Genomic DNA, 12463 nt, shown 5'->3' on the forward strand with positions numbered 1-12463 from the left:
GTCATTTCCTTTTACGCTTGCCTGTCCAAATCTTAACCTCATCTTCAAGGCCAGGTCCAAAGCCCACTTGGATGTAGAAGTCTCTCATGGCTGTTATGGTTCTATCTCCTGTGTTTCTACACAGGACAGCATGGTGTACAGCATTTGATTTTACACAGTTTATTGTTTCACGTCTTCTCCCACCTAGATGATAATATTCATAAGGGCAGAAAACATATCTTTCTCAAATTTTATATTTACCACTATAAAAATGTTAATGCTTAGCCTAGTTACCTCATTTTTTAAAAGGCAGAGAACAGTAGCTTATTGATCTACCTAACAGTTATTGTAAAGCATATTTCTATGTAGTGAAAAGAAGTAGGAGAGTGTTATAAATATGAAAGTAATATAACAATAGATGTAACCAAGAAGGCTGATAAGGAAACAGAGGCCAGAAAGGTTAAGTGCCTTACTGGGTCACAGGGTTGGAGAATAGCCTAGTCTTCGGTCTAACCACTGTGATATCTGCCTTTGCCAGTTAGGCTGTGCTATTTCCTAGAAGATCTACCACTCACCAAATCAGGTAGTTACATGGCAAAACCCTGTGGATCCTCCTTAAGGCTTAGCATTCACATATCAAAATAAGATAATTCCCAAAGTTACTTAAATAGTACACCACAAATTAGGCAAAGGTGATGGATGCACATCAACTAACACAAAGGGGGCTGTGAAAAGCCCAAGACACCAAGAGTCAGGATGTCAAAGATGCTTTCATCGTTAATAAGGACAAACAGAATGTCCTCTACTGATGATGCTACACTTCGTGGAGGAAGTAATGTGGACTGAACTGGACAGTGACAGAGCATCGGGTGCAAAGACAGCACTGGTGAGGATTCGGGAATAAAAAGTAAGGGCTAGAGCTCAAGGACTACATTGGGAGTAGTGATAGATGAGGCAGGAGAGGTAAGGGAATCAGATATGCATGTTGTGCTGAGAGGTTTTGACTTTATCCTGGGCGGGGCAGGGAACCTTTAAAGACTTTTTATGAGGGGTCAGGTCTGGTTACTGGAGCATGGCCCTGGGGAAAACAAGGAGGTGGTGACTTAGTAGGCTGCCACAGGAATCTTGGCTTAACCCAAGGCAGTGGCCGTGGGGAAGGAGAGAAGTAGATGGATTCGAAACATGTCAAGCTTTTAAAAAGTTACTAGGGCGACAGCATTCTTTCTAGGGTGAGATGCAGTTATTCCCAGAGATAGAAAGATGGGCTGCCTAACTTGATTTGTAGCCTTTAATTCCATTTTTCCAGAGAAGTATTCATATTTTCTGAGTCAGGTGTCTCTGGCTCCACTCCCTTTGGCTGTATAGATGTACCCCTTAGGAAACAAAGACGCTTTTCACTGTTCCTGCTCCGCCACCTCCTTCTCACTGTCGTATGTAAACTGTCTCCACAGAATATACCAACTTCCCTGTTTACACAAGCACACTATGTACTTTGGTTGAAATGTTCTGTTCCTCAGTACATATACGTCTTTCTGGATACACAGTGGCCATAAATAGGAGCAAATTGTATATTCTATAGTCATAAGGGTGAATAGACGTTAAGATTGGTGTTTTCTGCTTATGGAATTTTTGCTTTGAGCTTTAAAGACGTATAACCATCTGTTTGAGACTTTAAAGTGAGTGTTCTAAGTAGAGGCTCTGAATAATTATGTGAATCATGACAGATATATTGGAAAGGTTTTGTCAATAATGAGTTGCTACTATACATCTTTCTCAGCTGCTTTGCAGCTTTAAAAAGGTCTAATGATATCAGATGGTATTTTTAAGGAATTTAAAAAATAGAATATTAAATATGTATTTTTCGTCTGGACCATATCTTTTAGGAGGAGACTTTGGGGTTGCTTCAGTGCTTTTAAAGAATCTATTTTTCTTTAAAGCAGCTTTTACCCATATCCTTAATTATTTACAGATGATAATATATTTATATATTATGTTACAAAATGATTTCAGCAAAAATGGAATGTCAGATTCATAGTTGAACCCCTTTTCAGAAATATAAATTAAGTTGAAATTAATATTTTTGGAAGCGTTGTCATGTTGTTTTTTCCTCCAGCCAAACAAATGATTCAATTCACCTAGCTTTTCTATAAGACAATGAATTTCTCTACAGGAGACTGGTTCATGGTTTCCAGAGATTCCCGCTCCCCCACCCCCGCCCCGCCCAGGTCATTTTTCTGACCACAATATAAAAATTCAAAGTGTTTTAGAGTTTGTACACATATGTACAAATTAGATTATATAGCATTTTCAAAATATACTTTTCAATATTAATGTGAGAGTAGCAGTTGGAACAGACTCCATTTGTCAGTCTTTATTCATTTTGCTTGTAGTTTAGATCTGTTGGGAGTTAAGTAAATTTAAGTGTAAATAAAATGAAACAGTCAACATATTCAACTCAGGGAACAGTGTTATTGCATAACTTAATATTGTAAATGTAAAGCAGATACTGATACATTTGACCTTGATTTTTACTTGATGTCATTCTTTGGTAATTGCTGTCATCCTGGCAGTCCACAAAGGGGACCAGCAAAGAATTATATGAGAGCAGTTTGAAGGGGCTCCTACTACATAGTCTGCTGCATCATTTTGAGGCATTGACTACCCTTTTTTAAATTACTATTTACCAGCTTACTTTCGAGCTGTCTTTGAGTTGGCTCCTAGGTCTATACTAGCCCTAAGAAGTTGGTACTTATCAACTAATTTTAACCTTTAATAAAAATTTGAAGAAATGCATGTGTTAATAATCATTGGGTATTCCCTTTTCTACTGTCACCAAAAAAGACATCATTTTTGCATATATGCATGCATGCAAAAATGACTCAATATGCCTAATTGAGTCATTTTCTCAGAAAAAGGACTTCTAGTATATAATGAATGTTAAGAACAGTATTACTTCATTGTACTAACTACTCCATCTATAACTAGGAAAATCATCTAGAAAACAAACATTGGAAAAAAAAACTTCCTGCTGATCATGCTTTTCCTTTGTGTTGATTGGTACATGTGGTCAAACCTGGGCATGCAGGCTCTGTGTACTCAGGTTTGTGGGTTTGTCATTATGATCTTGGCTAGGTGTTAGAGAATACTGTTGAAAGAAAGGCATGGGAATGTGAAAGACGGATGTTATTCATCCTTTATTAAGGAAAAAAATCCACTCTGAAAACGATGATGATATGGGATTAAAGAGGCTAGAAAATAATCATAATAAAAGAAAAACATAAAAAAAAAAAAAACTACATGACTTACTAGTTTTACCGCCTCCAATGCTTATAAATTATTTTCTAAAATGAATCATAGCCAAAAGCTAAGATCCTTTATATTTAGAGCTTTAGGAATGTGTTTATACTTTTGTCAATATAATTATTCGTGGTTAGTTATGACTTTTGACACCTTTTTGGCTGGAAATATTATTTCGTATGCTGAGCTTTTGCACTGGTAGCCTGCTGACCCAAGGCCATGATGCCGTTCTCTAAAGTGTAGTGGGTGGCGGATGGCAGGGCTGCCCGGTGTGTATACCTGCGAGAGCTCCGTGGTGTCCGCAACAATCCATCACCGGTGTAAAGATCATTGGGAAGAGAAATGTTCATAAAGTCAGAATTTGTAAGCAATAATGTCTTATATAAAATAAAGGTGATTTCTTTTTTCTCCTTTCAGATTTTGGGGTAAGTGCATTCTTAGCAACAGGGGGTGATGTTACCCGGAATAAAGTAAGAAAAACCTTTGTTGGCACCCCGTGTTGGATGGCCCCTGAAGTCATGGAACAGGTAAAAAAAAAAAAACAAAAAGTGATGTTTTGATTGATGTTTTAGAATATATCATGTACCTAAGGTTTAATTCCCGATTGCTGGGCCTTAGCATTCTGATAGCAAAGTTGTGCATACACAGCTGTGGACTTAGCATGTACTGTGGACTTCGTGCTGTATGGCGTGCCTGCTGTATAATCGTGTTCTTTCCCTGGTTTCTTTCTTAGGTGAGAGGCTATGACTTCAAGGCTGACATGTGGAGTTTTGGAATAACTGCCATTGAACTAGCAACAGGAGCAGCGCCTTATCACAAATATCCTCCTATGAAAGTAATTACTCTTGGAAATAATAATGTTGGGTTTGAAATCTGATTTAACAAAATCTATTCTGTAGTTCCCTTAAACATAGTCATTTTTCTCTTAGACCTGGGGAGAATTAATGGAGGAATGTAGCCCGGTTAAATGTTTTCTGATGTTCTCAGTGGACAGAACAGGACAAAAGTAGTACAGTACCCCGCTCTGAAACTTGCTTTATATTCTTAGCACAGAGCTGACTAAAGAATGTAATCAGATTGGTTGATGGGGTTGACAGCTGTGACAAATGCTGGCCGTTACTCTTTTGATAGCAGAATATCCCCAGCACCCCCAGGAAAATCTAAAATAGATTACACGGATATCATCTTTGCAGATGGATTTCCCAAATTTTCAGGACTTTTTTTTTTTTTTTTAAGTGTGCCGTAACATTTCACTTGTTTTCATAGTGACTTCTCTAAAATAAGTGAGCCTAGTATTTTTAGGAAATAACATACATTTGGATACTATTTTTAGAGTTTTGTTCTTCTTGTAACTGGCCTACGTCATTATTTTTCTTAATTTTTGAGATGGTAATATCAGTGCTAATTTACCCAACCAAATTTTGTTTTGTGGCTGAAATAGTTAAGTGGAAATTATGAAGGTATTTTACAGAGAATATGGTCTATGTTTGCTTCAACTTTTCCCTAGGAAAATATTGGAAAAATTTAGGAGGATTAAAAAAGAAAATGAGGATTAAAAAAATTAAATATTTTCACTGATTAAAAAGTTAATATAGTCTTATTTTTGAAACTCTGGAAATACAAATAAGAATAAAGAAGAAAATAATCATCTGCAATCTCACCAACTACAGATAATCCCTATTAAAGTTTTGGTATAGTTTGTTACATTGTGAGTGTATGTGTGTGTGCACACACTTTTTTTTTTTTTTACCATAGTTAAGATTTTAGGGGGTATGTGTGTCTATACATACTTGATTTTGTTAGTAAACTGAGGTGTACACAATTAAAGTGACTTCAGAGGAAAATCACTGAAGCAGCTCAGGACTTTTTCTTCCAGTTGGTTTTTCTGTATTATTATTTTTTATTTCTTGTCTTCCTACTTAGTGTTTCCCACCTGAACCCAAGGTCACATTGCTAATCCCAGCCTGAACTCATGCAGGACTTTCCCTCAGACTTTACAGTTCTCCGACTTTCTTCTGTCTTGCCGTTATCCTACACAGACAATAAACTGCCACTTTCATCCTTCGTCTGTTCACACATCTGAAAGTGTTTGAAAACCGTCTTGGCATATATATTTACATAAATTGAGGCTGCTTTATAAATTAATGAGGTTTATTCATATTATAGGTCAATAGTTTACCACAAATTCTTTCTTTCTTTTTTTTAAAGCAAATAATTTTGATGTTAGTGTGAAAGAGTAGACTCTTTACCCTTTTTTGGCTTCATTTTGTTTTGTCCTGCTTCAAGAGCAGCATGGCTTTTTGCTCTGATTATGGTTTTTAGCAACTCAGTTGTATTTCAGAGTCTTTAATTCTCTCAGTTTTGCCAAGACTTTAAGCAACTTTCTGTATGTTTTTCCATTTAAAAAAAAAAAAAAAGGAAAATCATATGATACCTCCTGGGATGTTGTGAATTTATTTTTAGGGTCAGTAATTTTACAGAAGCCTTAAGTACAGACGGTTCCTTGCTTGGAAGTGAGCTGTACACATGAACATTCACTGCTGCTCTGGCCCTTCCTTTCTCTCTCCTCCACCACCCCCTTTCCCAGCCAGAGTCCCCATCTTCGCTAAGCCCGCGCTGGAGCTACGTGCTCCTCGAGGCTGTGAGAGAGCCAGTTCCCAGGAAGCTCTGTCCCCTTCGCTTTGGGAGATCATTTTTAATACATAGAGCACATTTTGTAAGTTCTGTCAATGGAATAACAAAAAGGTTAAAGGGCACATGAACAGATTTGCAAAGGGAAATGAATACTTTCAATACACACTTTCTGGAAAGTTAAAATCATAGGAAAGCACATTTGTACCTACTGAAAGTTGGTCTTTGAAGCTTTTGTGAAAAATTAAAAAGCTCGACTGTAGCAATTGCTATACTGAGGTTCCGTCTTTTTGTTTGTTTCTGCTGCAGGTGTTAATGTTGACTTTGCAAAATGATCCACCCACTTTAGAAACAGGAGTCGAGGATAAGGAAATGATGAAAAAGTACGGCAAGTCCTTTAGAAAATTACTTTCACTGTGTCTTCAGAAAGATCCTTCCAAAAGGTATGTCAAACTTGGTGGATGAGTAACTGACCTGGTTTGAGTCATGACAAAGCTTTGTTTGTCCATGAGGGAAGGCTGTGTGAGGACACCTGCAAAGTACTTCTAGTTCAAGGGAAATCCTGCTGCGGCCCCCACATTGCCAGCCTGTTAGGGGAAGCCAGCATGGGTCCAAAAGAGAAAGAAGTGAGTGAGGATGGGGAAGAGGCAGAGGAAAATTTTAGTGTTAATAAGATTCACTGTGCTTGTTAGGTGTGGGCTTTGTCATCAAAGGAAATGAAGTAAAACAAAAGAAATTGTCAATGGTGCATTCGGAAGCTTGAACTAATATTCTGCACTGTGTAGGTTGAGCTGACCTCTCAGGATTTGAATATCCTGTTCGCTCCAGTCTAAACCAGGCAGAGCTATTGAATTTTGCATGAGCTTCCTTTTAGTTGCAGAACAAGTTATTTGTACTGTTTAAGCAAAGAAGATTAAAATTTTTACATTAGAAAGATTAATCATATAAGCAGAAGCAAATTGTTTTAAATTAACTTCAGAATTTTCTCTTTATTCATGGGCCGTTGCCCTACACTGTATGTGGTGTGTATGTTTTCTGAGTTTGTTTCTCCCTTAATTTCTGTGACTTTGAAACAGCCTTGCTGATGATAATGGAGCAAGTGCCCTTCATCACTTAAAGGAGGATGTCAGTGATGTGAACCACACACAGGTCTGGCCTGGGCTTGACTGTGTGTCGCCTGTCCTGACATGCAGTGACATACAACCTGGAGAGGACTCTGAGAAGTTAACCACTATCTTCATCCACCGTAGGGTCCAATTTGATACTTATATTTTAAAACATAAAAACTGGCTTCTCCTCTGAAACTTGTTTTTCAGGGAAGATCCCTGCTGTTTGAAGGATTCCTTCTTATCTTAAATTCTTTGTGACACTTAAGCCTTGACACAGTAATCCGCTGTTTGAATAGGCTACCCTTCTCAACATTAAACTTGTTTCTATTATTTTATCCATTTTTTTGTAGCTACTCTCTTTATTCCTTTACATTTTACTGAATTTGCCTTGAATCTTTTCTGTATCAATTACCTTCATCATGGGGCCAGGTCTAAATCAGACTGTTTGCTATTGAGCATCTTGAAATTATTAATTGCAAAAGGGATGATTATTTTGTTAACACCTGTAGACCGTTTCTGCTTAAACATTTCAATTGCCCTTTATATTTGATTTGTAGGGCTTGTTTCTCCTCTGAAGTCATACCGACCTTTCATTAAGATTACTTCTTCACTCTCCTATTGAGTGCTCTTAGATTCTAACTTTGTTCCGCAATACTTGATTGTCTTCCCCTTGTAGTTGGTATCATCTCCAAACATAAGTTCTTGGCATTGCCAGGGAAACAATTCAGTCCTCCAAAGCCCAGTGAGAGAAGTACTTGTCTTCCAGGTTAGCACTGAGGATCTTTGTGATTCTTGAACTAGTAGAGATCCCACTTGGTGGTGGTGATGTGTAATGTCACACAATTCCAGCTCTTTCAGAAGATGATCCTTCAGGGTAGAGTTGTTAGTATACTTAGTGATACAGTAATACCTTTCTTTAGGAAATTTTTAATTTGGTCAAAATAAATTAGATTAGATTGTCATATATTTAACAAACCATCCTTGTTTCTTCCAGGTTTTATTTATTATATGAATTCAAATGTCAGGTTCCCACTACTCCACCCCCCAAAATTTTTTTTAGAAGAGACCCACATACTCAGATTTTTACAGTCTTTCCTTCAGAGTACTTTCTTAGTAACATTATTGATCAAGAAAGTATTAATAGTTTAAGGACTTCTTTTAGATGTTTTTTTCTGTAATACAACCTATTCTTACTATTGTACCATTGTCCTCTATGACAGAGTGTTAGTGGTGCACAAACTTCCCACATGACTCCTTTTAACGGAAAGATATGGGTGTGGGAAGGTTGGGGTATAAAAAAACTTCATGAAATGTGAGAATGGAAAATCAGCAATATTGTCCAATTATTATATAGGATGCAATCTTAAAATATGTATTTATTACTGAATTAATAAGTAAACATTTAATTGCTGCACAATTCTGAAAGGAACCATGAATATTTCCTGTCTTCTCTGCCTTTGCTTATGTTTTCCAAGGGTTCTTCTTCTTCCTTTTTCCCCCTTCCACCTGTCTTTCAACACTTAGTTCAAAGGCTCTATCTTCTTAGAGTTAGATACCTCTGGGTGGGATTCCTAGCTCTACTTTATCACCATCTGCATTACTTAGTTTCCTTTTCTGTAAAATGGGCCTAATTACACCTACTATGAGGATGGAGTAAGATAATACACTTAAAATGGATAACACAGTGCCTGGGGGTTTCTAAAAATTCAACAAATTGGGATTGCTATTCATTATTTGCCTCCTTCTTCCTGACTAAGTGGAATTTTTGCAAATTTTAGTTTTTCGACCATATGTTGAATACATGTCTCTTGTAGCACTTATCACACTGTATATTTATATTGACTTACATATCCAATTTCTTCATGAGTTTGTGTTTTTAGAAGGAGAACCTATGCCACTCATCTTTATATCTTTTATCCATAGTAATTGGTCTGTCTTACATACTCAATGGTATTTCCTGAATAACTAGAGACAACTGGATGCTTGCTTGCAACTTAGGGATGATTTCGACTCATTGTAAAGAGTTTCAAGGAACAAACGAGATTTGAGTGGGTTGAGGAGTGAATGCAAGATTTTTGATCATTTATATGCATTTCTGTTGCCTGCATACAGATCATAGACTTGCGGTCTGAAAGCTGTTCAACTGTACCAAAACCCTGGTCTTGCTAAGTACATTTTTAGCAATGAATGAAAACATATCACAGGGGAACAGTGACCAGGACCGATTCACTCCTGTGCAGGAGCCCTCAGGCTAGCCAAGAAGGGGTTGTGCTTTCCTCCAACCTTGAGAGCTCATGGAACTTTCCTAAAAAGTGATAGCTGGGGTGTCAGAGCTGTTTGCCTCAGGGTGATCTGTGCTCTGCATTGTCACAAAGAATTGCTCATATTTGTATAGCAGAACATTTTGGTATTTCTTAAAAAATGAGCTTTCATCCTGTAGATTACATGCTTCCTATGGATGGCAGCTATAAAAGGAACCACCATTTTCTTTGGGCAACAAGCGGGTGGATGTTGCATAGATAAATCCATTAGAAATGAATTAAACCTGAATATTTCCTTTGGGAGGAGAGATAGGGTGAGAAATGCAGCTCTGCCTGAGGTCAGTGAGCTATTAGGAATTATAATGCAACTATTTAAACTGTGTTATATTCATCCCAAATCCTTTGAAAATTATTTTAAATCTCAGTGGACTTTGGTTCATCCATATGTATTAACTGAATCCTTTAAGAGATTTTCTTGGAGAATGTCAGTACTTGCAGACTACTGCATTGTTTTTAAGGATTTAAAATTGAGTCATCATTCAAAGCCGTGACCATTATTTTGGTTGCTGGTCTAACATTTCCTGTAAAATAGTGTTTGTTACTTATACTACATTGTATTGCTTGATAATTGATAGTGTCCATGTAAGACATCACTGTGCTTGCAGAATTTTTTTCTCCTGTAGTTCCTAACCAAGAGATAGGCAGCATCAATAGTTCCACATTAGTCCTGCAGTGGCAGTTACTATGGCATAAAACTAAAACAAACATATAAAACAAAAAAACTAAAGCTAGGTGGGCAGCACGCACCTCAGCTTTTTTCATATCTTCTATCACTTTCTAACCTCTCTCGTTTTCCTTATTCTTTACAATTCTATTTTTTTATACTTTCTCATGGAGTTACTTTGGCACATGTAGGATTCTACTCCAAAGCTATAGACGCTTGAGCTAATTTGAGCACCAAAAAGACCTGCTATTTATTTAGTTCTTCTCTGTACATACAGAGTAGAAATCACCTATTATTTAACATAAATATTCAGCCTCTAAAAAAAGAGCGTGGCTTCTTTAAACCATTTCTCAGTCTTTTTTGTATTGGTGCAAGCTAAATGTGGAGTGCAGAGAAAGGAGTTTTCTCTGTAGCATGCGTTTCCCCTTTACAGTTTCGGTTACCGTGGAAATGACCTTGCTGGGGAAGTGAAAGTATTTTCCCAGCCCAGAATCTCAAGGTGTATCTGGCATTTCCCAGCCTTCTCTCTACACTGGTCCCACACTTGACCCTTAGTGGGCAGAAGGAGGAGGTGTGAGTGCAGCGGAGAGACATAAGCTTTCAGCTCTCCACCTCAATGCCTCCACTGTGTACAGACTTTTCCCCTTTCCTTTTTTTGGGGGGTGGGGGTGGGGGGAGGCGCTAGCATGAGTCTTATTTTCATTATATCCTTCTGCTGCTCCCTAATGTTTTGAACAGGTACTTAGACTTTAAGTGCTGACTAAACCTAGCCCTAGGAGTTAAGGTTCTGTGTCCAAATGTCTAGTAGCATCACTTTTACCTCATCTTTGATTGTGGTATGAAATCGAGCTGCAGCAGTTTTCTGGTCTGTGTTCTACACTGGATATATAAAAATGAATACCGTATGGTCCCTGTCTTGGAAGGGCTTGTAAACTTAGTGGGGCGGAGGTCGAGAGACATAGGAACAGATAGCTACAGAATGGGAGTGTGGGTGGATTGGTTTGTGAGCAGTAAATTTGGCTTGTAGGAGTTGGGAGGAGTATTTCTGCAGATGGCTGACATTTAAATTGGTTTTGGCCTATGAACGAGGGTGTGCCAGTTATTTACAAATAAATTTCAAAGCAAGAAAAGCAGTGCGTGCTTTTGTCATGAGAGAGCAAGACTTGGGTGAGAACATCACTGTAGTTGGATGACAGGGTGCATGTGGGATGTGATGGGAAATGAGTATGAAGTCAGGATCTCTCAGGCTACTGAAATCCATTAGGATGGATAAGAAATTAGGTGTTTTTAGAAGCCAGCTTGAGAGCAGTGTGGATGATGGGTTGGGATGAAGAAGAGAGAAGTGGCAGGGAGACTAACTGGGAGGCCGTTGTGTCTGTACTGGCCAGAGGTGATGAGGATTTCAACCAAAACAGTGGCCTTGAGTCCCTTCATCATCTTGATTTTCTTAGGTTTCTTTTCACTTAAAAAAAAATTCAGCATAAATTGAATTTTGTGTGCCCCTTGGATTTTTAAAAATGTGTTTCATGTTATGAGGTACCAAATGTGGCACCAAGTCTTACTCAGTCTATTGTGTGATGAACGGTTCTCCTAGGCGTTCTCAGCAGCCCTCCCCTTCCACCCAAACAGGATTCAAAAGTGTTTGACTCTTCCGACGCTCCTCTTCCAGTTTAACATCATACTCTCTTATCTACTAGATGTAAGTTGCTGAAGGAAGTGTTTATATCTGTCATATTCACTACAATATGCCTTGCATCTAGCATCATGCCTGACAAATAGTAGATGCTCAATAAATGTTTACTGAAAGAATGAAAGAATGAATTTGGAGTAACTAGAGGCCAAAAACATTGCTGATAATCAGTTAAGAGTACACTTAACAACCAAAGTTAAATCATGTAAAAGAATAGTATCATTTTTAGTTTTAGTGCTTGTTTAACAAGGTACAGATTCGTGAATTTGAATAAGCTTACAAGGGATATGTCATACAAAATGTGTACCATGGCCCACCTGTTGCTTAGACCTTTATTTACTCGAAGCAGTTAGCAATTAGTGGCTGTTTGTGGCAGTGGATAAGGCCACTTGGAGTTCTTTTCTGGTACTTGTAACCAGTGTTCCACTTGAAACTGAGGGAAAAAGCAATAACGATTTAAACAGCAAATTTATTTGCACAGAAAAACAGTTCAGGGCCCCTGTTGACGTACACATTCTGTATATCATGGCACTTAGTGACATTTCCTAATTCATTTATATGCTTCGGTTTGGTCCCTGGAAACATTTAAATGGAGCTTTCTGGTTTCAAGAAAGTGGTTTCTGATCTCTTCAAATATGAGGACTCCTTTTAAACTTTCACCCCTCTCAACATAATACTATTTGCACCTTGACTAATCATTGCCGGAGAGAATACCTAATGATACTCAATAATGATTCTCTCTGTCCTCCTATTTTTTTATTATGAGAAATTT

The 12463-nt window shown here is 37.8% G+C and overlaps 1 protein-coding gene across 1 annotated transcript in view; it reads left to right on the top strand.

The window, feature by feature from the left end:
- Window positions 1–12463, top strand: part of STK39 (serine/threonine kinase 39) — a 233354-nt gene that overhangs the window by 38757 nt on the left and 182134 nt on the right. Inside the window, exons 5-7 of the mRNA XM_023529694.1 lie at window positions 3694–3803; window positions 4010–4111; window positions 6217–6350. Of these exons, the coding sequence (XP_023385462.1) occupies window positions 3694–3803; window positions 4010–4111; window positions 6217–6350 (346 nt within the window). The remainder of the gene's footprint in view (window positions 1–3693; window positions 3804–4009; window positions 4112–6216; window positions 6351–12463) is intronic.

This window comes from Pteropus vampyrus, unplaced genomic scaffold (assembly GCF_000151845.1).
Source record: "Pteropus vampyrus isolate Shadow unplaced genomic scaffold, Pvam_2.0 Scaffold2, whole genome shotgun sequence".
NCBI classification, from domain to species: Eukaryota; Metazoa; Chordata; class Mammalia; order Chiroptera; family Pteropodidae; genus Pteropus; species Pteropus vampyrus.